This window comes from Pagrus major, chromosome 24 (genome assembly GCF_040436345.1).
Source record: "Pagrus major chromosome 24, Pma_NU_1.0".
Lineage (NCBI taxonomy): Eukaryota > Metazoa > Chordata > Actinopteri > Spariformes > Sparidae > Pagrus > Pagrus major.
In genome coordinates, this window is record NC_133238.1 from 16,355,480 (window position 1) to 16,383,049 (window position 27,570).

At 42.7% G+C, this 27,570-nt stretch overlaps 1 protein-coding gene across 1 annotated transcript; it reads left to right on the top strand.

Moving 5' to 3' along the window:
* Nucleotides 1-4,130: 4,130 nt before the first annotated feature.
* Nucleotides 4,131-27,482, top strand: LOC141020485 (NLR family CARD domain-containing protein 3-like). Its single transcript, XM_073495572.1, has 6 exons — nt 4,131-4,398; nt 8,178-9,954; nt 10,051-10,224; nt 11,885-12,058; nt 26,759-26,805; nt 26,932-27,482. The coding sequence occupies exons 1-6, from the start codon at nt 4,131-4,133 to the stop codon at nt 27,480-27,482; spliced, it is 2,991 nt and encodes a 996-aa protein (XP_073351673.1).
* Nucleotides 27,483-27,570: the final 88 nt, after the last annotated feature.

Sequence of the window (27,570 nt, forward strand, 5' to 3'; positions counted from 1 at the left end):
TGGGGCAGATATCAACTAGTACCAGGAGCTCGACCGAACCATGACCCTAGGTGAGTAACATTGTACACTTAAAGGTTAGAGAACACTGCCCCTTGAACTCGTGGAATATTAGTGAGCACTGCAAAGAGACACATCAAACTAAAACACAAATGGGAAGGTGAATGGTCACAACACATCAAGGTACAAGCGTCCTACACCCACATGAAGCAAACTGACTAATTACTCTAATAGTTTGGGAGGAGAGAACAGTGGCTGCCCTGCGGACGTGTGTCACCAGTTCAGCCTAAAAACAAAATCAATATGTTACTAGGACTGCCACCGCATAATTAAAACAAGATCAGATAATACCGATATGCCCAATCTCATACCTTTTAGAGCTGAGGTGAAGCACATGCAGGAATAGTACAGCGGATAGGCTGAAGAAGATAAAATGCTGGTGTCTACAAATATAATGAAAGAAACACGAGGTTAAATAAACCAGCAAGATCTAGAAGTCAACTGATAATAAAAAAACACCATATTAGGTGGACCCGCTATTAATGATTCCTACCGTACTAGGCTGCTACGAGATGAACTGTGTTTAGTACAGCTTAACCGCCATGGCACCACCAGACACTCTTAAAACTCTTTTCTCTCTCAATCTTCTCAGCCACACAGCGCCGGCAGCAGGAGCATGAACGAGGTGAGCAAGAGAACAAACGTGGACTTATAAAGTCCCGCGAGATCCTAATCTCCTGCACTATGCGGCTGCTGTTGCTAGGTTACCCACCTGGTGACCTGGGTCCTAGCGTCCCACATGTTACATATATATGTTTTAAACAAATCATTTGTCTGATCTGAGGTCTGATGTGTTTCACAACAGTCAGGACTTGTATTGATGTGGAGGGAAAGGCAGCACTGGGTTGAGCACTAGGACCCAGCAGGCATCAGGGCGTGTAAACAGAGTGTGAGAGCTCACCTGGGCTCCTCCTCCTGTGATGAAGCACACCTGAGAGACCGTCAGCAGCTGAGGACGGACTGTGTTTGCTCTCACCTGCTGCTTTCAGTCCTTTAAAGGTAAGATATGATTTAACTTTACAATAACATTCAGCTAACGAGCTAACATTCAGCTAACGAGCTAACATTCAGCTAACGAGCTAACTTTCTGACCAGAGTGAAGAAACAACAGTGTTGACATCCTGTCAAAGACGTCTCTGTCTCTGTCGTCCTGTCTCCTAACAGCACTCTGTAGCTCAGAGGTGACAGTCTGACAGCCTGTAGTTTCAGCTGGAGATGTAAAAGCAGCCAGTTCACTACTGAGTCTAACAAGTCAACAAGATAAACTCACTAAATGTCAAGAAAGGAAATATTCTGACACCTATTTTCGAGTTTAATCGCCTCGTTAACTCATCGTCAAACACACTTCATTCAAACTGGACCTGAACTGAACCACAGTCACAGACACTAACATGTAACTTTACTGTGTGTTTGACCAGGTTCTAGTTAAAAACTGAAGGATTTTATAACACAAGTTTTTACTTGAATGTTTCTTCGTGACAACTTGTGAGTTGTGTGTGAGTTGTTGTGTAGTGACCTCATAGAAACTAACAGTCAGTTAAAGTGATGTTTGTCTCTAAAAGCCACTAAAGCTGCTTTGTTGAACCAAAGTAACTCCAACTGAACATGTATTTGACCTTTACACTCTCATTAAACACATCATCAGATTTCACTGACACTTCACAGATATGATTCATACGATGTGATTAAGGAGTAACTCTAACAGCCTCTTTGGGCGGCGCCGGTCCAAAGTCTCATCCACTGTTAATGTTGTGGCGCAGACAGTTGTGTCCGTGTGAACCTCCAGCTGAAGGTAATGTAACACATTTAAAATGTTTGACTCGTTAACACAAGCTGTCGTTAGCTTAGCGACACTAGAAACAGCAACAAGCTGCCGCTCCATTGTTCATTTCTACAAACTCTCAGCTGTGCGTTCAAACAGCCGCCATTACAAACATCATCCTCCATGTTGAGAGGAGAACGGTGCAGGAAGAGCAGAGGTGGAGTTAGTTGGTCGTCAGTAGTTGGTGTGGAGACAGCAGGAAGCAACATTCAGAGGACGGTGAGCAGATGAAAGCTTTTATTTTGTAATGAAAGAATATAAATGTAAGTGTGTCACTAAATGAGCTGTCAGAGCTGTGAACACTCCTCCAACAGGAAGTGTCGCCTCTTTCTGTCACTGTCCACTGAAATGTGATCAATAATCAAATCAGACACATTTACTTTACATCAGTCTGTTCTACATCAACTGACACACTTTTATTTTGAAGGATTTGTTCCACAGGTGGAAAGTAACTAAGTACATTTACTCCAGTACTGTAGTTGAAGTACTTGAAGTATTCCTGCTCCGTTGTACTTTTCCTGCGCTACATCTCAGAGGAGATATTTGACTTTTTAGTCCATTTAGTTACTTTTGAGATGAAAAGTGAAATAAATGAAATGTGAGTGTTGAACATTAAAGGAGCTCAGAGTGAAGAAACACTTCAGCTGACTCCAGATCAGTGACACAGTGACACAGTCATATAACAGACAGAGAGGAGACGCTCACATCAACATGTTGCTGCCTCTTCAGTTTGTCTCAAGTTAAAGTTTAACAGCCGCGCTGAACTTCAGCTCCTTATCAAGACTCAACGTTCAGCTTTATTGTCTTTATAACACAGTCACAGTTTAAATGTAACTGTTGCATCTCAGAGTTTATTTGGAGGATCATTCAGACAGAACTGAAACTTGTTGAACTGACTGAATATTAAAGAAACTGAAGCTTCCTGTCAGATTCAGTCAGTGTGTCAGTGAACGCATCACTGCAGCTCCATGTCGCCATCTAGTGGACTGATGGCAGAAGTGCAGCAGCTGGTGGCAGCTTCCTCTGATGTCTGGCTGCGTTCAGCTGACACTGATATGAAGCAGAACATCAGAGGAGCAGCAGCTGATCTCTGACAGGAGACATGATGTAAACCATGATCTCAGGTGATGTGCACATCAATGATCTGTGTTTCACATGTAACGATTCAAATGTACAATTATTTTTATTAAATACCTTCAAAATGTTAAAAGAACAATAATTCTGGTAGATTTCTACTTAAAAAACTCCAAACTCACAGTATCTGCAGCACAGCTGAAGGATTTTATAACACAAGTTTTTACTTGAATGTTTCTTCATGACAACTTGTGAGTTGTGTGTGAGTTGTTGTGTAGTGACCTCATAGAAACTAACAGTCAGTTAAAGTGATGTTTGTCTCTAAAAGTCACAAAGCTGCTTTGTTGAACCAAAGTAACTCCAACTGAAGAAACAGTTCAACTGGCTCCAGATCAATGATACAGCGAGATAGATAACTTTATTAATCCCCAAAGGGAAATTAGGATATCATAGCAGCGGGTTCGTTTAAATACAAATACAATCAAAATACAAGGACAATTATAGAAACAATAAAATCCTTAAGTGGCTATAAAATAAAATAAGAGGTAGTAAAATGAAATAAAATAAATACTGAGGTAGAGGAGTAAAGATAAGTGGAACATAAGGTGTGAGAGGATAAAGTTCAGTATTTACAGTCATAATAATTTCAGATTATTTGTGTTTATTTATTATTTGTGTGTATTGTTATTTGTTATAAAGTCTGATGGCAGCAGGTAGGAATGATTTCCTGTGCCGTTCCTTTAGGTTGAATGAGTCTGTTGCTGAAGCTGCTCTTAAGCTTGTCCAGGGTTTTGTGGAGGGCTGAGAGACATTGTCCATGACAGCCAGCAGTTCTGCCAGCATCCTGTCCTCCACCACCTTTCATGTTTTCATCTTTCTTGTACAGTGTCTGGTGTCATGAGACGACAGCTTCATTTCAAGAAGTAACAGCTGGGGGAACAGAAGCTGATGAAACATGGGACAGTTGTTCAGCTATTCACATCTGGGGACAGAAGGACGTGTAAGCAGAGCACCACTTCAGAGTTACATTAAGTCCAGCCCACGGAGCAGCAGCAGGAGCTCTGACTGGCCAGACTCTACTGCTGTGTCGGCCAATCAGAACTCCTGTTGCTGCTCTGATACATTTCTTTTCCTTCAGGTTGATAATACTGCCTTTTATTAGCAGGGAGCCAAACGGATGGATAAGGACCTCTTGAGTATTCTGGATGATTTAACAGACGAAGAATTTAAGCGGTTCAAATGGTATCTGCAGCGCGACAACCTGAAAAACTACAAATCCATCAAAGTGTCCAAACTGGAGAATGCAGACAGGTTGACAACAGTGGACCTAATGGTGAACAACTATGAACTTCATGGAGCTGTGGAGGTGACCAAGCAGGTTTTACAGGAGATACCAAGGAATGACCTGCTGCAGAACCTGCCAGAAACCAGCTCAGGATCAGAAGGTCAGTCAGTTTAATATTTTTTGTATTTTCAGAGAAAAGACAGCCGGTGGAAACTGGTGACACAATACTTGTGAAGGAGCAGAGTCTCAGTAGGGAAGCTCATTGAATTCACCAGAGAATAAAATTAAAGGCCACAACTTGTTTTTATGAGAAAAAGTTGAAGTTATCAATCATTTTTCTTTATTAAGAGAACAGAGACATGATGGAGCTCCCTGATTTATTCTCTTTATGTTACTCTTTGGTAGGGCTGCCCGATAAATCGAATTTTCATCGTCATCATGATATGAACATGTGCGATAAACACATCGCAAAAGACAGAGCCCTGGATACAAGGGCCAATCAGATGAAGCCCCAGGTAGCCGTTAGCTACCCTGACAAAATTAATCGGCATCAGTTTGGTGGTGATTGCCAGGTTATGATGGCTGAGGGAGGAGAGAAAAGCGATGAAAATGGTTGACAAAGATCTTGTGGTGAAAAGAAACAGCACTTCTGCTATATGAACTTATTTTGGATTCAGGAGAGACGACGTTGTAACGTGGGCTGGTGAAGGGGAAGGTGATGGTCCACTTTAGTGCGGTTGCTCTGGTTACTCAAGAGACGGCAGGCAACATGTGGGTTTCCGCATGGCACTTTTATTCATAACACTGACCGCACCATGCCAGGTCTCTACGGCACTAATGTTACAGGCATACACGCAAATGAACACAGGCCGAGGTTCTTCTACCAACACTTCACAAAATAAAGACAAAATAAAAAGGGAAGTCTTCGCTCTGTTAGCGGTATCCTTTCTCATGGGGAGCGGAAGTACACCTGCTCTTCTTCATCGTACAGGTTACATTACCCACTAAACAAAAGGAGGCGCCACCTAGTGCCACTACATTAAATAACTGACTGTTACAACGTGTTACAATGACAGGTACTGTGTGAGCACATCAGCACATCTGGGAATGTGGTAACAACCTAACAAAGTTAACATGCTGGTTTTCTTGGCCAAGAACTTGTGTTAAGGGAATAACTAAGGTTGTAACTTTCCCTAACGGGTAGATATTTTTTCCTGATTTTATTTTCTCTTGATTTAGTGGGCTGGCCCTACTCTATTTCAGTTTTGTCCCTCATACTATAGATCTCTGCACCTTGTTAGGCAGAGTCAAGGGCCTTGATGATTGTGATGACAGACATTACAGTTAATTTAAAGTGCCATGTTTAATTTATATTTATTTAATTATTTAAGTTGTTTCCCCCTGGATGTTTTATTTATTTCAACTCTGCATGGTAAGAGATGTTTTGGTTGAGTTTACAAGAAAATAGTTTAAAGGGAGCAGGGGAAATTAAACTTTAATTTCATATAGTTATAATGTCTTATTTAAATTAATGTTCTGCTTAATTGGTTGGGTATTCATGTGCAGTTTGTTCAATAAAAGCATGTTCGAAATAATTTATTTCATTCTTTATTCAGTGGACATTGGCTATTCAATGTTTGGGGTCTATGTTAGCAGTGTACCTATTAATGCGGAAACATTATTATTAACTGTATAGTTAATAATATGCAAACGTCAATATTTGTTTATTTATCGCAAGTTATATCGTCATCGCAATACTGAACAGTGTTATCGCACACCGCAGATTTTCCTCATATCGTGCAGGCCTACTCTTTGGTTTAAGACTCTTCTGTCACTGACTAATGTGGATGGTTTTATAATTAGTGTGGTATTTTATGAATTCATTAAATAACCAGTGAGATGTTGTGAAGTTAATCTGTTTGTTCAGGAGCAGTTAAACCAGTATGAGATGCTTCATGGCACAAAATCAAGCAAGAATACATCACTGTGATCATCTAGAACATAAATAATTAGTGAATTTTAGGACTCCCAGCATGTGAGCTGGAGATGCTGTTTGATTGCAGTAACAGCAGCACTGCTTTCTTGCAGGGACATCAGGAGTCTTTCCTTCTTTAAATATCTTACATTTTGTTTATTTAACATGACATAATGTAGATTTTTCAAACAAATCTATGTTCAACAACCAAAGACATGTCCACCTTCAGTTGTTAGAAGCCATCTCAGAGTCTAGAGACAACTCTATTAGATGATCATGTGTTTTCTGGCCAGATTCGCTCACAGCATGCAGGAAAAATAGAGAAGACACAAACTATGGCTGCAGATTGCTCGCTGGCTGTGAAGCTCTGCTCCTGGGTGCAGCGCTCGCTGTCTGAACAGACCAAACATGGGAACTATATTAGATCATTAGCAGAGTGATGCTTACAAATTATTGACCGACTGTGAGGAGTATTTGTATGTCAGTAAACTGAACTCAATGTTAAAGTGCAGTAGATGTTTATGATTTGTCACATTTCAGTGATTTATCAATGGGACTTGAAATGTTTCTGTGCTACAGATGTGCTCACTTGTCTTTATAGTTGATCTCAGTCTTTATTATTTCATAGTTTGAATGATTTTATTCACAGACTTTTTTAACAACCACAGTCCAGAATAATTTGATCTGAAAGTGAAGATGAATTGGTGGAGATCACACTCTAACTTATCAACTATCCAAAAATAAACTTTGTAACCTACAGTACGTAACACAGGCACATTTAAAAAACAAATATGAAGTTAAACTGAAACAATATCACACAATGTCTCTTTCTCTCTCAGGGTCAGTGGATGTGAAAGGTGCTGGAGGAGCTTCAGAGAACAGAGGAGTGTCCTCCTCTCAGACTGAAGGTGAAGCTGCTGTCTTCTCTGGTTTGTATGGAAGCCCTGAAAGACCAAGTGTAGTTTGACTCAAGTATAACTGAGTGAAAGCAAAGATAGAAAAACTTCATCAACCAACTCCAGTTATTGTCTTAGTTATGAAAAGGACTTCACAAAGAATATGATAAATCTGTGTGATTTGGTTAAAGAGAGTTCAGAGTTACAGTCGTTTGGGGGAATCGGTTACTGTTTTCTCACTTTGCTGCCTATTTGGTGATGTTTGAATTCATGTCAGACAGCATAAATAATAACAGGATATTTTTGCTCAATTGTTGAATGTCTCTTGAATTGAATAACATGATGATGTCATAGACATCCAGGAATTAAGCCAAACTAAGCAGGGGTGTCCAGGCTTTGTTTGAGGGGAGGCCCACAGACTGAGACTTTAAAAACCTCTGAGCTACAGTTATTTAAAGGACCTGCAGGCCGAAAACATTCAATACAATAAACTGTAGTGTCTCCTTTAAGTGAATGAACAAATAATGTAAGAAGAGTAAAGATGTTCAGAGTTCCAACATATCTCAACATCAACCTAACTCTTTGTTTACCCGCTCTGTGATCCCAAACATACAAGTCAAGTTATAACGACTGATGACATCATAGATTCTATACAGTTTAGCTGTGGATTAACCAAATGTACAAACTGAAAGTGGCCAAACAAAAAGATTTTGGGGTAGTAGAACTTGTATCCAGGTAGAGAGGCAGAGATTGTGGATGAGCAGCAGACTTGATAAGGTGAGGAGAAGAAGCAGTGCTGGAGTCAGGACAGGCAGGATTAAAGAAGACAGACAGCTAAGCTGGCACTTTTTTCTGGCACGTATCCAAAGGAAAGCACTTCCTGATCACAGAGGACACAGCTAGCTTACCGGTAGCGTGCAACTGCACTTCATGCATGTGTAGAATCAGAGGCAGCAGCCTTCTCTGCTGTCAGAAGTTTGTTCAGACAAAGTCAATATAAATACAAAACTGGCTCATCCCGACACACGAACTGCCAACGCTGATGATCTTTGTTGTGTGTTTATTCAGGAAGTAATTCTGGAGTTTGTCAGCGTAAACTCAAATCTAACCTTCAGAAGAAGTTCCAGTGTGTGTTTGAGGGGATCGCTAAAGCAGGAAACCCAACCCTTCTGAATCAGATCTACACAGAGCTCTACATCACAGAGGGAGGGACTGCAGAGGTCAATCAAGAACATGAGGTCAGACAGATTGAAGCAGCATCCAGGAAACCAGACAGACTAGAAACAACAGTCAGAAAAGAAGACATCTTTAAAGCCTCACCTGGAAGAGATGAACCAATCAGAAGAGTGATGACAAAGGGAGTGGCTGGCATCGGGAAAACAGTCTTAACACAGAAGTTCACTCTGGACTGGGCTGAAGACAAAGCCAACCAGGACATACAGTTCACATTTCCATTCACTTTCAGAGAGCTGAATGTGCTGAAAGAGAAAAAGTTCAGCTTGGTGGAGCTTGTTCATCACTTCTTCACTGAAACCAAAGAAATCTGCAGCTTTGAAGAGTTCCAGGTTGTTTTCATCTTTGACGGTCTGGATGAGTGTCGACCTCCTCTGGACTTCCACAACACTGAGATCCTGACTGATGTTACAGAGTCCACCTCAGTGGCTGTGCTGCTGACAAACCTCATCAGGGGAAACCTGCTTCCCTCTGCTCGCCTCTGGATAACCACACGACCTGCAGCAGCCAATCAGATCCCTCCTGAGTGTGTTGACATGGTGACAGAGGTCAGAGGGTTCACTGACCCCCAGAAGGAGGAGTACTTCAGGAAGAGGTTCAGAGATGAGAAGCAGGCCAGCAGAATCATCTCCCACATCAAGACATCACGAAGCCTCCACATCATGTGCCACATCCCAGTCTTCTGCTGGATCACTGCTACAGTTCTGGAGGATGTGTTGAAGACCAGAGAGGGAGGAGAGCTGCCCAAGACCCTGACTCAGATGTACATCCTCTTCCTGGTGGTTCAGGCCAAAGTGAAGAACATCAAGTATGATGGAGGAGCTGAGACAGATCCACACTGGACTCCAGAGAGCAGGGAGATGATTGAGTCTCTGGGAAAACTGGCTTTTGATCAGCTGCAGAGCGGCAACCTGATCTTCTATGAATCAGACCTGACAAAGTGTGGCATCGATATCAGAGCAGCCTCAGTGTACTCAGGAGTGTTCACACAGATCTTTAAAGAGGAGAGTGGACTGTACCAGTACAAGGTGTTCTGCTTCGTCCATCTGAGTGTTCAGGAGTTTCTGGCTGCTCTTCATGTCCATCTGACGTTCATCAACTCTGGAGTCAATCTGCTGGCAGAGGAACAAACAACAGACCATCAATCTGCAGAGACACGTTTCTACCAGAGTGCTGTGGACGAGGCCTTACAGAGTCCAAATGGACACCTGGACTTGTTCCTCCGCTTCCTCCTGGGACTTTCATTGCAGACCAATCAGAATCTCGTCCGAGGTCTGCAGACACAGACAGGAAGTAGTTCACAGACCAATCAGAAAACAGTCGGTTACATCAAGAAGAAGTTAGAAGAGCCTCTGCCTGCAGAGAGAAGCATCAATCTGTTCCACTGTCTGAATGAACTGAACGATCATTCTCTTGTGGAGGAGATCCAACAGTACCTGAGTTCAGGACGTCTCTCCACAGATAAACTGTCTCCTGCTCAGTGGTCAGCTCTGGTCTTCATCTTACTGTCATCAGAAAAAGATCTGGACGTGTTTGACCTGAAGAAATACTCTGCTTCAGAGGAGGCTCTTCTGAGGCTGCTGCCAGTGGTCAAAGCCTCCAAGAAAGTTCTGTAAGTGTGGAGAAGTTTCTTCAGAATGCAGTAAATGTGCTGTTATTGACCCAAATAGAAATAATGCTCTTGTTCTGCTCATTATGCTTTATCCAGACTGAGTCGCTGTAACCTCTCAGAGAGAAGCTGTGAAGCTCTGTCTTCAGTTCTCAGCTCCCAGTCCTCTAGTCTGAGAGAGCTGGACCTGAGTAACAACAACCTGCAGGATTCAGCAGTGAAGCAGCTGTCTGTTGGACTGGAGAGTCCACAATGTGTCCTTGAAAGTCTCAGGTCAGGATTCATTACTTTATTTCATCATTTCATGTAACTTTACAATTGGAGCAGGTCTTGATCATACTCTTAATATTTTTCATTTTATTTAAGAGACCCAACATTTCACCTATGAACAAGCACTTGACACAGTGGCATGAGGAAAAATGCCTTTTAACAGGCAGAAACCTCAAGCAGAACCGGACTCAGTGGTGGGCCGCCATCCATCTCAACTGGTTGGGTTGAGAGAGAGAGACTGAAGCCCCATTCACACTGCCTTTTCAAGGCAGGAATCTTGTGCTGATATTCCACCTCACTATAGAATAGAATAGATGTTTATTGTCATTGTTTCAAAAACAACAAAACATAGATAGCAGCTCTTAGTTTGACAATTAATATCAAATATAAACAAGTATAACAAAATAGATAAAAATAGTAAAATATATACAACAAGATAAATAGACACAAGATTCAAGTATGTAGGTACACAATGTACACAAGTGAGTATGTGTGTGAGGGGTGGTAGTGGAGGGTTATTGCACTGGTGTGAAGTCTTTAGAGAGTGAGGGCTGAAGGGGGGGTTGTGCATTTCACTGCCTGTGGGAAGAAACTGTTCTTCAGTCTGTTTGTTCTAGATCTGATGGATCTATATCTCTTCCCAGAGGGCAGGGGGGAGAACAGGTAATGTCCGGGGTGAGTGGGGTCCTTAACAATACAGCTGGCCTCCTTTTGGAGTCGGCCAGTGTAAATGTCTGTGAGAGGGGGTAGTGTCGTCCTGATGACACGCTCTGCTGCCCTCACCACCCGCTGCAGGTCCTTCCTGTCCTGTGTTGTGCAGCTGGAGAACCACACCGTGCAGCAGTAGGTCAGGAGGCTTTCTATCGCTGACCGATAGAAGTTGGTCAGAAGGAGGTGAGGGAGGTGAATGTGCTTTAGCTTCCTGTAGGTGTGAAAGTTACAAAGGTGGAATGGGGGGACAGTTTCATTCCACCTCTGATCCTCCAACAGAGGTAGTAACACAGCCAAAACACAGGCGAGACGACCTGCGTGGACAGGAGTGTGATGTTCTGATAGTGTTCACAGTCTGACAACTTAACAGATCCTTCACTCATCAAAGTAATGATACAAAACCAATGACACCACTAATCTATTTACATATATACATATATATGTGTGTGTGTATGTGTGTATATATATATATATATATATATATATATATATGTATATGTATATATGTATATATATATGTATATATATATATATATATATGTATATATATTTATATATATACACACACATATGAGAGAGAGAGAGAGAATATGTGGGTCAGTCTATTCTGCACTTTAGTCCCGACTTACATATCTCAACTACCATTGGATGGATTGCCATGAGGTTTTTGACATTCATGCTCCCCTCAGGATGAACTGTAATTACTTTGGTGATCCTCCATCATCAGGTCATCATTTTAATCTGTACAATATGTTGGTTCATGACCAAATATTTGCAAAACTAATGACATTTCCATCAGCTTCAGTTATACTCTGTGTTCAGTGCTGATTAGTAAATTAGTGAAAACTAAGATGATGAATATAATAAACGTTAAACCCTTAAACACAGATGTGCACTGAATCATCAGGACCCTCAGCTGATCTGTGATGTGTGTTGTTTTGTGTGTCTGCAGGCTGTCAGGCTGTCTGATCACAGAGGAAGGCTGTACTTCTCTGGCCTCAGCTCTGGACTCCAACCCCTCCCATCTGAGAGAGCTGGACCTGAGCTACAATCACCCAGGAGACTCAGGAGTGAAGCTGCTGTCTGCTCGACTGGAGGATCCAGGCTGGAGACTGGACACTCTCAGGTATGAAGAGTCCTGCTGCAGCCACAGACAGTCAGTGTGAGAGTCTGTATCTCGAGTGTAGATGGTTCAGTGTCAGGAGGTCTGCTTCGTTTACTCCACCTCCAGTTGTTCAGTTCAGTTCAGGAGAAAAGGCAGCATGGCACGAAGCCAAGAGTGACAAGTGAAGAGAGGAAGATGAGAAGAAGACCAGGAGAGTCTTTGCACAAACACTAAAGTTACACCTCTTTTTTCAGACTAGTTTAGTGCCTGTTCAAAATGTGCCTGTTTGATTTGTTGGCCTCTGGTTTTGCTGCTTGATGAACCGTCATCCAAACTACTTCACACTCCACACTGATTGCAGAGGGTTATCAAAACATTCACATTAAATCTAATTTCCACCACGTCACTGCTGTGTTATGATATTAATAATAACAATAGACCCTCTGTGTCAGATGTCTGATCAGAAAATACTGAACCTCAAATTCAAAAGATTTCTGTGACACATGAATGAATTTAATCACTGAATGTCATAGAAACTCTTTCCCTGAACTGGAGAATCAGTGTTTCTGCCAAAGTGCTTGACTTTGAACTTAAAATGGTTCTGACATGGATCTTTATCAACACTGGAGTAACTGCATTCTAGATCATCACTGACAAGTGTATCTGTGCCTCAGTGTGAAACCACTTACAGACTGTAACAACTGTCTGTGGCATCAGTTTAAAGTGAACAGAAGATATAAAACAGTCCAATAACAACGTTAGATGACAAAAGGTGGAACATTCCCGTCACATCACCATAACAGTGCATAGATTAATTTAAGATGGGTCAGTGGTGCCGTCTTGGCTCCTGTCATGAGGAAACTGTGCTCCAGCTGAGTTTGGGCTGTTTTGGGTAGTTCTCATTATAACAGCCTGCAGGGGCAGGAAAGCTTCAGTGTTTTGCACCGTCAGCAAAATCAAATGACAAAAGAAAAGAAAACATTCAGTGATCAATCATCTGCTCCATTGATTAACATGATATGTGACCTGTGCAGAGCTGCAGCTCTCTACAGTAGCTGGTGGACCTCTGGTTTAATGCTGTTGTAATGTACTTCAGCCTGGCTCGTAGCTGCTGACTCAGCTTCACTTTCAGCTGTTCTGGAGTCGTGTTCAGGTTCTGCTGGTGGAAATCCAGTGTTTCCTGATTTTGATGCTTCACAATAAAAGCTTTCAAATAACTACATAATGCAGGACCTTTATTGTGAAGGATTTATAGGAAGTGTTAAACGCAGGAAGATGGCGTGACAACGTTGCATGAATGGACTTTTAATTTCTCTTCTGTGGCAGCAAACAACACACATGGTTTCAGTTACTAACTGAGTCTATCCACACACTTTATGGCCGACTACAGTAATAACAGCGTGCACTTTACTGTGACTGCAGCAACGTGCTCGTAGCTCTGTCACATACCGGAGAGACTCACTCACAACACAACACAGAGTAGTGTTTGTTGTCACTAATTATAGGGCTGCAACTAACAACTATTTTCATAACCCATTAATCACATGAAAAGACAAAAGCTGATTTATTTATATTTTTATTAAAAAATAAAACATTGCTGAGGACTTCCGGTTGAGCAGCCATGTGGTAGGCAGCACAATAACAGAGCTCCCTGATCATCAAGATAAACGCCATATTTTTTCAAAAGATTGGTACACATTAACAGAAGAAGTTAAAGAGGCGTTTTAGATTATGCCCAAACCAAAACAAAAAAACTTTTCACAGACGAAGGAAAGGGCGCAAACAGCCGAGGAAGAGTCCGTCGAGGACGATACAGCTAGCAACCCTGACACAGGGGAGCTACAGGTGGATGCGGACATGGCTAACCTGCAAACGACGTGAAAATGCAGAGACTCTCCGTGAAATACGAGAGGACATTAAGGCAACTAACAGCAGAGTTGACAAAGCCGAAATGCGAATTTCAGAGACTGAGGAAAGAGTGCAGGGGCTGGAGGAGGCTACGAGGGAACTGCTAAAGCTACAGGCTAAGTTGGAAGATAAGCTAACGGATCAAGAGGGAAGAGCAAGACGGGAGAACATAAGAATTCACGGCATAGAAGAAGGGTCGGAGAGCAACTCCACATCGATGATAACATTCGTGGAAAATCTACTGAGGGAAAAACTGGAGTTGCCCCACACCGACGACCTAAAGATCGAGCGTGCGCATCGCGCACTGGGACCAAAACCACGGGCTGATTCTCCCCCGAGATCCATAGTTGTCAAGTTCTCCAGCAGCAAAACTAAAGAAGAAATCCTGAAACAGGTTTGGCGAAAAAAAAGGGTTTCTGTATCAGGAGAAAAGAGTGTTTGTGGATCACGACTATGCACCGGAGACCTTCAAGAAGCGCCGGGAATACGCGGAGGCGAAGAAGGTGCTGAGGGAGAATAATATTTGGTTCCAAACTCCTTTTCCAGCCAGAATGAGGGTGTTTTACGAGGGAGAGACATGCCTATACAACTCGGCAGAGGAGGCTACGAAGGACATGGTGAAGAGAGGTCTGTCCGTGTCGATATATAAACCACCGGCGAGCTGGGCTGATAGAGTCAAGAACCTGATGTGGCGCAAAATCCGGTCCCCGGGTGGAGGAGAGCAGCAGCCAGAGGCTCCGCGGGATGGTTTTAAAAAGAAACTGGACACTTTCAGACGGACTGACCGATGAACTTGTTTTGTCTTGGCGCGGATTCTCCACGGTAAGGAGGCATAATAGTAGTGACTGTGGAACAAACAATTAAAAAAAAAAAAAAACTGCCATGGGAGGCGTTTGGGTTAGTTTAATGACATTAATAATATAATATGTAAGATCGGGGGAGATCTGACTAAGCTAAAAGCATGGACCACTTTGAAAACTTAAAGGAGGGCCCTCCAAAGCTGGAGACGCATGGAGGCTTTCCCTCCAAGCCGGCAAAACATCTCAGCTCTTTCAGGGTCACAAACAAGACCTCAAAACAGGAAGTTCAACTTGAGACGCTGGTGAAATGTACAAAGTTCTCGTTTTTTCTGGAACTGTTCTATTCATGTTTTTTTTGTATTCATGTTTTTACAAAGTTCGAGTGGAGGGGGGGTAGTAAGACTAAAGATGTTTTACAATGGAAAGTCAAAAAGTTCCACTTAGGTTGGCTTCTTACAATGTGAAGGGAGTACTTAACCCGGTAAAAAGAAGCAAAATTCTGGGTAAAATGAAAAAAGACATGGTAGATATAATATTTCTGCAAGAGACCCATTTAACTGATTTGGAGCATGCTAAACTTAAAAGGCAGGGCTTCAATCAGGTTTACTCAGCGTCATACAAAACAGGACACAGACGGGGGGTGGCAACACTGATATCGAAAAGAGTAATCTTTGAAAAGGTAGCAGAAATCACAGACAAGGAAGGAAGGTATAATATGGTTATAGGAAAATTAGAAGGGTCAGAAACCACTCTCTTAAATGTCTATGCACCTCCAGGTGCGACGTGGGGGCTCTATAAACAAATCTTTGATCTAATGATTACGAAAGCTCAGGGAATGGTGATTTGTGGTGGTGACTTTAATCTGAGACTGAACCCAAAGTGGGATGTGTCAAGATTAACTCAAACCCAGAATAACACTGTAGGCAAAAAGGTAAGAAAGATGATAAGAGAGATGGGTATTTGTGATGTATGGAGGGAGTTCAATTCCACAACTAGAGATTATACCTTTTACTCCTCACCACATAAAACTTATTCAAGGATAGATTATTTTTTTATGTACAGTAAAGATATAGGTTTTGTAAGGTCATGTAAAATTGGGATAATGGACTTGTCGGACCACAGTGTGGTGTATCTAGATTTAAATTTAAAAAACAGCAAAAATACTTTTTCCTGGAGACTTAATCTAAATGTACTTAAGGGAAAAATGAAGGAAGAACTCCAAGAGGAAATTAAGTTATACCTGTCAGAAAATGATAATGGGGAGGTTTCCCCCCTTATGGTATGGGATGCAGGTAAGGCTGTTTTGAGAGGGAAAATCATTGCGAAATTGGCACTACAAAAGAGGCTCAGACAGGAGAAATTGGATAAACTAGAAAAAGAGTTGGAAAACTTGGAAAAAAGACCCAATTGGACATTAGTCAGAAAATTGGGGAAATTAAAAATCAGATCAAAGAAATTTATGAGGCAGACATTCAGAAAAAACTAACCTTTTTGAAACAGAGGTATTATGAAGTAGGTAGAAAATCATCCAAAATTCTGGCATACAAATTAAGAAAACAACAAGCAGAGAGGGTAGTACATAAAATTAAAGACCCAATCACCAAACAAATGAAACATAAGTTTCAAGACATCCACAGTTGTTTTGAAAAATATTACAAAAACCTATATGCCCGGATGGCCTGTAAGGGGGACAAGTCACCTGAATCCCTGCTTGCATCACTTAATCTCCCAACAATTACAGAAGATCAGAATACAGCCTTACTGGCCAATGTGACTATAGGAGAACTCCAAAAGGAAATATCTAGACTCAAACCTAATAAGTCTCCGGGCTCTGATGGGTTTACAGCGGAATGGTATAAGACTTTTAGTGACTCTTTATCACCATTGTTGCTCAGAACTTTCAATTGGGTCCTTAAGAAAGGAGAAATTCCTCCATCTTGGAGGGAAGCGATTATAACTGTGATACCAAAAGAAGGGAAAGATGGGACAGATTGCTCTAATTACCGCCCAATTAGTTTGTTGAACCAGGATTATAAACTCTTCACATCAATTCTAGCAAAACACTTAGAAATAATACTTCCAGATATTATACAGTTGGATCAAACAGGTTTCATTAGGCAGAGGCAAACACAGGATAACGTTAGGAGGACATTACATGTAATTAACCATATAAACAAAGATAATTTAGAGGCTGTCCTGCTAGGGCTAGATGCAGAGAAGGCTTTCCACTCTGTTGATTGGTCTTTCTTATATAAGATACTAGAGAGATTCCAGTTCCACGATGATTTTGTTAGGACAATACAAGCTTTATACTGGAAGCCAACAGCTAAAATTCGGATAAACGGAGGAGTATCAAACATTTTTGAATTAAAAAGGGGATGTCGACAAGGTTGTCCCGTGTCCCCGCTCTTATTCGCCATCTTTATAGAGCCCTTGAGTCAGTGGATAAGACAGAATGAAAAGATAAAGGGGATCATGGTGTCTCAAGAAGAACACAAAACTGCCCTGTTCGCAGATGATATTTTGATACAGTATACTTGGGGCATCCATCTGCTTCCCTTCCAGAATTGCTCATAACCCTGAGGGAATATGGCTTATTATCAGGTTATAAACTAAACGCCCACAAATCTCAAATTTTGACATTTAATTATTCTCCTAGCCAATCCATCAAAGAGGAATTCAAAGTCAATTGGGAATCAAAGTCAGTTAAATACCTTGGTGTGAATATTCCTAAACATTTGAACACGATTATATCAGAGAACTATGACCCTCTAATTTCCAAAATTAAATCCGATCTGACCAGATGGAATCTAGTCCCCTTTTTAGGATTAGGTCAGAGGGTGGAAGCTATAAAAATGAATGTGTTACCCAGATTATTATATCTGTTCCAAAACACACCAGCAGAACTTCCAAAGGAGAAATTTCAAGAATTAGACAAATTAATATCACGATTCATCTGGGAAGAGGCCAAGAATTCGCTATAAGACTCTTCAACTAGCAAAAGACAAAGGAGGCCTCTCTCTCCCGAATATTAAAAATTATTACAAAGCGGTGCAGATAAAAACTTTAGTTAACATTTGCAACCCTTCTTATAAAGCAGAGTGGAAAGACATAGAATGTCAGATATCTAGTGATATTCCATTACAAGCAATCATAGGGGACAGTGGGTTGGTTGCCTGTCTAAAAGACATAAACCCATTGATAAAAATGTCAATTAAGATTTGGCACAGGATAGTCAGCGAAAACAAGGCCAAAGAACCATACTGGATCATAAGATGGATTGGATATGACTCAGATTTCTTACCAAAGAGGATGGATGCAAGATTTAAACAGTGGGCCGATAAAGGGTTAATAAAACACTGTGATCTCTACGAGGGGGGCACGCTGCGACAATTCCAGGATCTTAAAAATCGATTCGATCTAACCAATCAGGATTTTTATAGATTTCTGCAACTTAGACATTACCTTGAGAAAATAATGAGAAAGGAAGAATTGCAACAAACTAATTTGGGTATAGTGAAGATATTTCTACTCGGCTACAGGTCAGACCCTGGACGTGGAAACACATCAAAGATATACAAGGTGTTACAAGAGGTAGAAGGGAATGATATTGCATATATAAAGGAGAAATGGGAGAAGGAGAGTAACATCGTAATACAGATGGAAATGTGGGGAAAAATAATCTCACAACAGTGGAAAAGTACATCTGCTCTGTCCTGGAGAGAATTTGGGTGGAAGACTATAGTTGGGTTTTTTAGAGTTCCAGCTCAAAGGATTTCTCTGGGAGTACATCCTGTTGGAGATCCTGTGGCGAGAATAAGGCAACACATCTTCATGTGTTTTGGGACGGCCCGGTCATTTCAAAATATTGGAAAGAAATTAAATTGACCATGGAGAAAACCATGAAAATAGTGATTCCATCAGAGTTTGAGACTTTATGTATGGGATTAATACCAGACACTGTGAAGGGATCTGAAAACAAATATATGTATAATATCCTATTACTAGCGAGTAAGAAAGCAATCACAAGAAAATGGTTGGTAAAAGATTGGATAAACTTTATAACAACTTTATAAACTTTATAACTTTACTTTATAACAACTTTATAACAACTTTTAGGCAAGATACTGGGTAATGTGATAAAACCCCCTAGTTTTTGACTCCACTCATCTGGTTAAATTTTCTTTCTTTGTTTCAGCAATTACACAGTTACCAGTCAGCGTTATACATGTATTCTTTATTTAATCTATAATAATTATTATTTGTGTTGTTGATTTTGCCACCGCAGTCATTATTACCCCACTATAAGATATTGTTTGCAGGAGAAGTTATGAATGAAGAAAGGTGCATATGGGGCTGACAAATGTATTAATTTCAGAGCTGTTATTGTCTACTTTTATTTACTGCTGTATATTTATCTATTTTATTTGTTCTATTTTTATTTCTCTAGTTATCATTATCACTTCTCACTTGTTGGATCCTTAAGTTCCCTACCAGTCCAGAACTTGTAAAGGATGTGATAGAAGAGAGTATGGGTGCTTTTGTAATGATGTGAATTTTTTTTAAATTAATTAATTTTTTTAATTATTTACCTGTTTTTCTTTCATTATCTACTTGGATGATAAGACTTGTGGCATGTAAACAAACTTAAGAGCAACATGTATAACTTGTCTTTTCTGCAAATAAAAAGTTTAATAACAAAAAAACAAAACAAAACATTGCTGTCACATTTTCCTCTTTAGTCTTGTTCAGTTCACTTTCAAACAACTTCAAAGTGTAAAAGCAACATAAATGTATTAGAGGTGTGGAAATGTCTCCATTATAAGATGCATCATGTCAGCGCGTTCGTTGATTTGCATAGAAGAATTCTATAGCCGAATTGTTCCTTAGTACAAGTATTTATTTAGCAGCCGGCTTTACCATCAATCGTACTAGCCAATGTACGCTCCTTGGACAATAAACTGGATTGCATACAGCTCATGAGATCGACCCAGCGGACTGTTAGAGAGTGCTGTGTTTTTGTTTTCACGGAAACATGGCTGAACAACAACACACCGGACTCCGCCATCCAGCTCGACCAGCTAACGTGCCACCGAGCAGACAGAGCCCTCATTGAAGGAGGTAAGACCCGCGGTGGCGGGGTCTGTGTGTACATCAGGGATGCTTGGTGTCAGGATGCTGTGGTGGTTTGCAGACACTGTTCACCCCTTGTGGAGTTTATGATCATCAAGTGCCGGCCTTTCTATCTACCGAGGGAGTTTTCTGCCATCCTGCTGGTCGCAGTCTACATCCCTCCCAGCTGTAACAACAATGATAGAGACAAGGCACTGAGTGAACTGTACAGCTCCATCAGTGAACAGCAGACTGCCCATCCAGAGGGACTTCTCATCGTGGCTGGAGATTTCAATCATGCAAATCTCAAAACAGTGTTTCCTAATGTGTACCAACACATTGACTTTGCAACAAGGGGAAACAACACACTGGACCAGGTTTACACAACATTGAGAGGAGCATACAAGGCCTCACCCCTCCCCCATCTCGGCGCTTCGGACCACATCACTGTTATACTAGTGCCAGCATACAGGCCTAAGGTCAAAGTCACCAGACCGGTTCAGAAGCAGGTACGGGTGTGGCCAGAGGGTGCCTCCTCAGCACTCCAGGACTGCTTTGACACCACAGACTGGGACATGTTCAAGCAGGCAGCCACCTACAACCACCACATCAACATACAGGAGTACTCAGACACTGTTACTGCCTACATCAGCAAATGCATTGATGATGTCACGGACACCAAGACCATCACAGTACGGGCCAATCAGAAACCATGGCTGACGGGGGAAGTCCATCGGTTACTGAAAGCCCGGAACGCTGCTTTCAGAGCAGGTGATGAGGCTGGTCTGAGATCAGCAAGAGCCAACCTGTCCCGTGGCATCGGACTTGCAAAGAGGCAGTACAGCAACAGGATAACCCACCACTTCACCGACAGCAGAGACACAAGGAGCTTGTGGCAGGGGTTACAGACCATCACGGACTACAAACCTCGACCACAGACCTGTGACAACAACATCACTCTGCTGAACGATCTGAACCACTTCTTTGGATGGTTTGAAGCCGACAACACCACACCTGCACAGAAGACAACACCCCCTCCAGATGACCAGGTGCTGTCCCTGTCTCCAGCCAGCGTGAGGAGATCCCTCTCCAGGATCAACGCTCGCAAAGCTGCAGGACCTGAAAACATTCCTGGTCGTGTGCTGAAGGACTGTGCAGAGGAGCTCACAGATGTCCTCACAGACATCTTCAGCACCTCCCTGAGCCAAGCTGTTGTCCCCACCTGCTTCAAGAACACCACCATCATCCCGGTTCCAAAGAAGACCTCCCCATCGTGCTTCAACGACTACCGCCCCGTGGCACTGACCCCCATCATCATGAAGTGCTTCGAGCGGTTAGTCATGCAGCACATCAAATCCATCCTACCTCCCTCCCTGGACCCGTACCAGTTTGCATATCGGGCCAACCGGTCCACTGATGATGCAATCTCCACCACCCTCCACTCAGCTCTCACCCACCTGGACTCTAAGGACTCATATGTGAGGATGTTGTTCTTGGATTTCAGTTCAGCTTTTAATACAATCATCCCCCAGCAGCTGATACAGAAACTGGACTGTTTAGGACTAAACACCTCACTCCGTAACTGGTTGCTGGACTTCCTGACAGGAAGACCACAGGCAGTCCGGGTCGGCAGCAGCGCATCCAGCACCATCGTGCTGAACACAGGGGCTCCCCAAGGATGCGTGCTCAGCCCCTTACTGTTCACCCTGCTGACCCATGACTGCACACCAACACACAACACCAACCTCTTCGTCAAGTTTGCGGATGACACGACTGTGGTGGGGCTCATCAACAACAACGATGAGTCAAACTACAGGGATGAGGTGAGCCAACTGGCCAAGTGGTGCAGAGACAACAATCTCTCTCTGAACGTGGAGAAGACGAAGGAGATTGTTGTCGACTTCCGGAGAGCCTCCACCCAGCACCCTCCACTGACTTTCAATGGAGCTGCTGTGGAGAGAGTGAGCAGCACCAGGTTCCTGGGTGTGCACCTCTCTGAGGACCTCTCCTGGAGCAGGAACACCGCATCACTGGCCAGGAAAGCTCAGCAGCGCCTCTACTTCCTCCGCAGACTGAGAAGAGCCAGAGCACCAGTCCACATCATGACAACCTTCTACCGTGGAACCACCGAGAGCATCCTGACCAGCTGCATCACTGTGTGGTACGGCAGCTGCACTGCATCCTGCAAGAAGACCCTGCAGCGCATAGTGAGAGCAGCTGGGTGCCTCCCTCCCCTCCCTCCAGGACATTTACAGCACACGTCTGGCCCGCAAAGCACTCAGCATTGCGGGCGACCCCACCCACCCCAACCACCAACTCCTGCCTTCCGGGAGGAGGATGAGGAGCCTCCGAGCGAGAACCAGCAGACTGAGAGACAGTTTCATTCACCAGGCCATCAGGATGCTGAACTCCATCCCAGCGCTGCCCCCCCTTCCTTCTCCGCCCGCTGCCCCCACTAACTCTGGACATTGTTGATTCCCCCCCCCCCAAATGGCACCAGCCACTTTTACAACTCAAAAACACTTTAAAATCTACTTGCACTGTGTAAGAATGTTTACAATTTCATTGTCATAGACCAGTTTAGACCATTTTATACTGTCATATTTATATCAAACTGCCATATTTATATCTATATTTATATCCAATCCCAATACTGACATATCTATTCCACACTATTTATATCTCCGGACTTTATATTCCCGAATGTCTCTTAGCTGTACATATTTTATTTTTATTTTTATTTTTAGATCTTATATTTCTTATTTCTGCTTTTTTTTTTTTACATATTCACTTATATTGTCTGGATAGAGGGAAACACAATTTCAGTTCTCTGTATGTCTTGTACTTATTGCAGTTTTGACAATAAAGTCGACTTTGAACTTTGAAAAAAAATCTTTTTACATGTACATGGACCCCTTTTGTTCAGCCAATCGCAGTCTGCAAGCAGTTAGCTGCAACCAACTTCCCAAAAGAGAGTGTCCTACTTAGAATTTACACAAAGTTATATAGTATGTGTTCCTATCTAATTGATCCAAAAACTGTTGGGGAGCGGCCCTGGTTTAAACTTGGCTCTCCCTTGTTGGTGCACAGGCTGGTCCCAGCCTCTTGGCACTGCTCCAACCGTCTTCAGCCAGCATCCTAAAGGGGAGGAAAACCTAAACCCTAGACTCCTCCTTCAATATTCAATTGTACCAACTCAGCGATCTGAGACCTCTATCTTACAGTATGCCTCACATGACTAACTGCATACTGAACTTTGGGGTTTGACTTTTGACCCTGACGATGTCTTGTCCCTCTGTTTTCAACCAGCTGATAATCTACCTTCTGCTCTATGGATCTATAGAAACTACAGTGATGAGTTTACAAAACAACTAACAGGTCACAGAATACAGATTACAAATACAAAGACATTTTATTCTAACAATCACTATGCAGAGACAGAGCAGAATCCAGAGTCTGCAGCTCATGTTGATTGTTGATTGTTCGGCCTCAGCTGGACAATAAAGTTACGTTGTGACGTTGCTCCCATGTTTTGAACTGTGGGAGGACTTCTGACTAACGTTACTGATGTAGGAGGGATGTTGGAGGGAGGCAGAGATCATCTGAGAGGGATTAAAAAGAGTGTTTTTTTAAACGGACATCTCGGGACACATGTCAGATTTTATGAACTTGCTGTGAAGCAGGAACTGGACGAGACTTCTGCCTCACAACAATCACTAATCACGTCGGCCATTTTCAGCTGAAGCTAACGTGTGCAGCCATAAATAATAACTGTTACAGCAGCCCAGCTGATCAGCCGAGATCTGAGGAGGTGCTGTCAACTCTGCTGTCCAACTCTGAGAGAGGTGTGTGCAGCAGAGTCAGTAAATGTTTCATCTTAAAGCTGCCGTGTGAAAACTATATTATTGCAGACACACGTGAAAGACGCTGCAGATGGAGACATGTTTTGTTTGATTACTGAAAAGATGCAGCTTTTATTTTGTAGCCTGCTGTAGTCTGATTATTGGAAGGACTTTCAGAATAAAAGGGGGATTTAAATGATGAAAAGTAGCCGTGTGCAGTGATACAGATCATCGAGGATGACGAACACTGAGATGCATCGAGAATCGTCGACAGCTGAATCGTAATCGAATCGTGAGGCCGGTGAAGATTCACACCTCTAAAATGTTTGTTACATGAAGAATGCAAAAGTAAAATATAGTTTGTTTTCTAAAGTGCACATAGCACTCCTTCATCCTCCACCATTGATAGTGGCCTCATGTGTGTTAGCAGCATACTGAGGATAGCATCAGTCAGAGCAGCTGCTGGCTGTGGTGTCATGGGGCATCCTTCCTCACAACGTAGTCGCCATGTTGACTTGTTTCTTTGTGAAGTGAGAGACACAATATTATATAATATCAGTATGCAGAGTAGCACAATTCACATGAAGCTCAGTGAACTCAGTAACTGCCTTGTTGTTTGAGGTAATATGTGCTTATGTAAAGGGCAAATACAGATCAGGCCTGTACAATAAAACACAACAACAACAGAGCCAGTAGATGAAGAAACATGAACAGTCCTACTAGGGGAGAACCCAAAGAGCTGTGATCCAGCAGCAGTCTATGTTCTGCTGCCACAAACTGAGGGACAGTGAGTGACAGTCAGCTGAGAGTTGTTCATGTTATATGTGACGACACTTATTATTTAGTGTTGTGCTGTTATTGTCAGCTTTGGTTATAGTTCTGTCTCTGTTGTGTTTTGATCTACTGTACTCGTCTTTACACCAGAATGTTCTTCTTCTTTATCTTCTCAATGTTTGTGCGCTTGCTTTGGCCACATGTTTGTGCTACATGGTGCCAATAAAGACAGTTTTGAATTTAGGAAATGAAATAAAAGAATAACTGGACATTGTGAATGCAGCCTGAGCCATGCACTGAGAATAAAAAGGACATGTAATATATATTTGAACAGAACAGATATGCTCAAGTTTCTATTGTGCAGAAATAAAGACTTGACTTCAGACGATCTCTTACTATGACATGAAATATTGTAAAAACTCCTCTTATGTCCTCCAGTGTCTCTGAGCGTACTTCAGCTAATTACCCATCAGGGGGCGACACTGATCCATCACAAACCTGAGAGCACAGGTGGAAGGTGTTTCTGTCTTAAACGCTGCTTTTTAAATTGAAAGCTGTGATGTAGCCGGGCCCTAATCTTGTGTTTGCAGGAACAACAGGTTTACGAATGGATGAAGTTCAGCAGCTCCAAAAGTTCATCCTGTCCAAACTTTTGTCAGTCAGCCTGTCCAACAAACAAACACTGCTGCTCATTAAAACACTGAACAATCAGTGACTAAAGGGACAGACACTACGGATCAGTGTAGACAGGTTCTGGGTTTGAAAGGTTTACTAAGTTACCGTGCCGAGTCTCCTTCACCCGTAGTGGCTCCGACGTGCTTTCTCTTCAGCTGCTCAGTGATGTGGTGCTACCGGGCCATGTGAGAGCAGCTCTGCACATCTTGTAGCTGTTTTCTTTGAACACTTTAATATAAAGTGCTGCCACTTTTGATGACTTGGCTCGGACACTTTTCTCTTCTGTAACGTTTGTAGTTCCCGTTGCCTCCGTGGCCTCTATATTGCAAATGCTAATGGAGCCCATTCAGAAAGGAGACGGCGCGACTCCGAGTAGCTTCCTGTTTCATCACCTGAGCTACGCGAGGCGCCATTGGCTGGCTTCCTGCTCCCCACCGCAGGAGACCAGAACTGCTGCACTGGATGTGTTTTCCTGACGTATCTTCGGCTCGACCGTCTTTGACTATGAAGTGAAACAGCTCGCTCCGTGCCACAGCGCCTGCATCGTAACGTCAACCAGCTAATCCACCGTGAAACTGGTCGGCAGCTGTTTTTATAATGGATTTAATGGGTCAGTTGTCGCGGCCCTAAAAACTTCTAACATTGAATTCAAAGTCAACACTGCACTTCTGTGAGTCCTCAGCAACAAACCTGCCAAGTATAAAGTAGACTGGATGAACGGTTCTGGAGACATGTGGACCACAGACAGACAGACAGAAAGACAGATTCCTGGCTTCATAGTCAGATGTTCCTCTGTCACATCTGGACACATCATGTTTACCACAGCAGATTTCACACTAAGAGACATGTTCTGTCATTTGTTGTGTTTTAATGGCATCAAACATGACATGAAGTTCTCCTCACAGTAACTATTACTGCTGTAACATCCATCAGATATCAATCCAGCACCAAACTATAGTAACATGAACATGAACACATGAAATGATGCTGTTTCTACCACAAACAGCTTCAGTGACACTTGTGAGCTTCTGGAGGGAAACAGTCTGGGAGTCTCTGTCTCTTGGTTTTGTGGCAGAGGTCGGGAACCAACGTCCAACGTTTTCTGATGATTTATTACGTATAAACTGTATTTGTTTATTTGCACAGTGAAACAAAGCAGCAGAAACACAGCGAGAACAAAAAGCAGACTGTGCAGGTGAGATTCAGAAAAGCCCTGGAAGCTTCAAACAGGAATCTGACCTCAAAAGTTCTGACATCCAAATCCAAAAGTCCTGTAATATACAAACATAAGCACAAGCTGACATTGGATCAGACAGCAAGCGTCAGGTAGCCCACAGGAAACAGCAGCAACATCCAGTAACATAAAGATGAAGTCATAAATCCAAACAGAGGTTTGTGTGTGTCCTCACATGTTGTCGTCCTCTTTCACACACACCAACATCCTGTGGCTCACTCTCAGTGTGTGAGGAGAGTGGCAGAGGTGAAGAGGTTCAGGGAAACAGGGAGAAGCAGCCTGATGGACATGTTGTGTTTCTGTGTATGAGTCATGTCATGTCCATGTTTGCATGCTGAAAGAGGATGTGCTGCTCTGACCCCCCTCCTCCTTTCAGGGTGGAGCCTGCTGGAGTCCGATGGTTGACACCAGGTCTGAGGAAGTGTGAGTGTGTTTTTACTTTGATTCAGCTTCACACTGTGACATCACTCAGTCACATCTGTGATGTCATCACCACACTGATGATACATTAATAACTGCAGCTGTGTTGTGTCTTTTTCTCTCCATCAGATTCCTGTGAGCTCACAGTCGACACAAACACAGTCAACAGTAGGATCAAACTGTCTGACAACAACAGGAAGATGACACGTGTGGACAAGGATCAGTCACATCCTGATCATCCAGAGAGGTTTGAGTACTGGCCTCAGCTGCTGTGTAGAACTGGTCTGACTGGTCGCTGTTACTGGGAGGTCGAGTGGAGAGGAGATGTTGATATATCAGTGAGTTACAGAAGAATCAGAAGGAGAGGAAAGAGAAATGACTGTGTGTTTGGACGGAATTATCAGTCCTGGAGTCTGTGGTGTGTTAATGATGGTCGTTACTCTGTCAGACACAGTAACAGAGACACAGACATCTCCTCCTCCTCCTCCTCCTCCTCCTCCTCCTCTGGTAGAGTAGCAGTGTATGTGGACTGTCCTGCTGGCACTCTGTCCTTCTACAGAGTCTCCTCTGACTCACTGATCCGCCTCCACACCTTCAGCACCACATTCACTGAACCTCTTTATCCTGGATTTGGGTTTGGGTTCAGTTCTGGTTCCTCAGTGAGTCTGTGTGGTGTTTAGTCTGCAGAGTCTCCTCCTGTTACAGAAACATTGTCAGTGCTGAACAGTTGAGTCTGTACAGGATCACAGTCACATCAATCTTTCAGCT

Excerpts from the sequence above, each read along its gene's own strand:
- LOC141020485 (XM_073495572.1), top strand. The coding sequence starts at position 4,131 with ATGGATAAGGACCTCTTGAGTATTCTGGATGATTTAACAGACGAAGAA. Across the intron at positions 12,059-26,758 it reads TGGAGACTGGACACTCTCAG|GGTGGAGCCTGCTGGAGTCC; the intron begins GTATGAAGAGTC and ends TCCTCCTTTCAG. Across the intron at positions 26,806-26,931 it reads GACACCAGGTCTGAGGAAGT|ATTCCTGTGAGCTCACAGTC; the intron begins GTGAGTGTGTTT and ends TCTCTCCATCAG.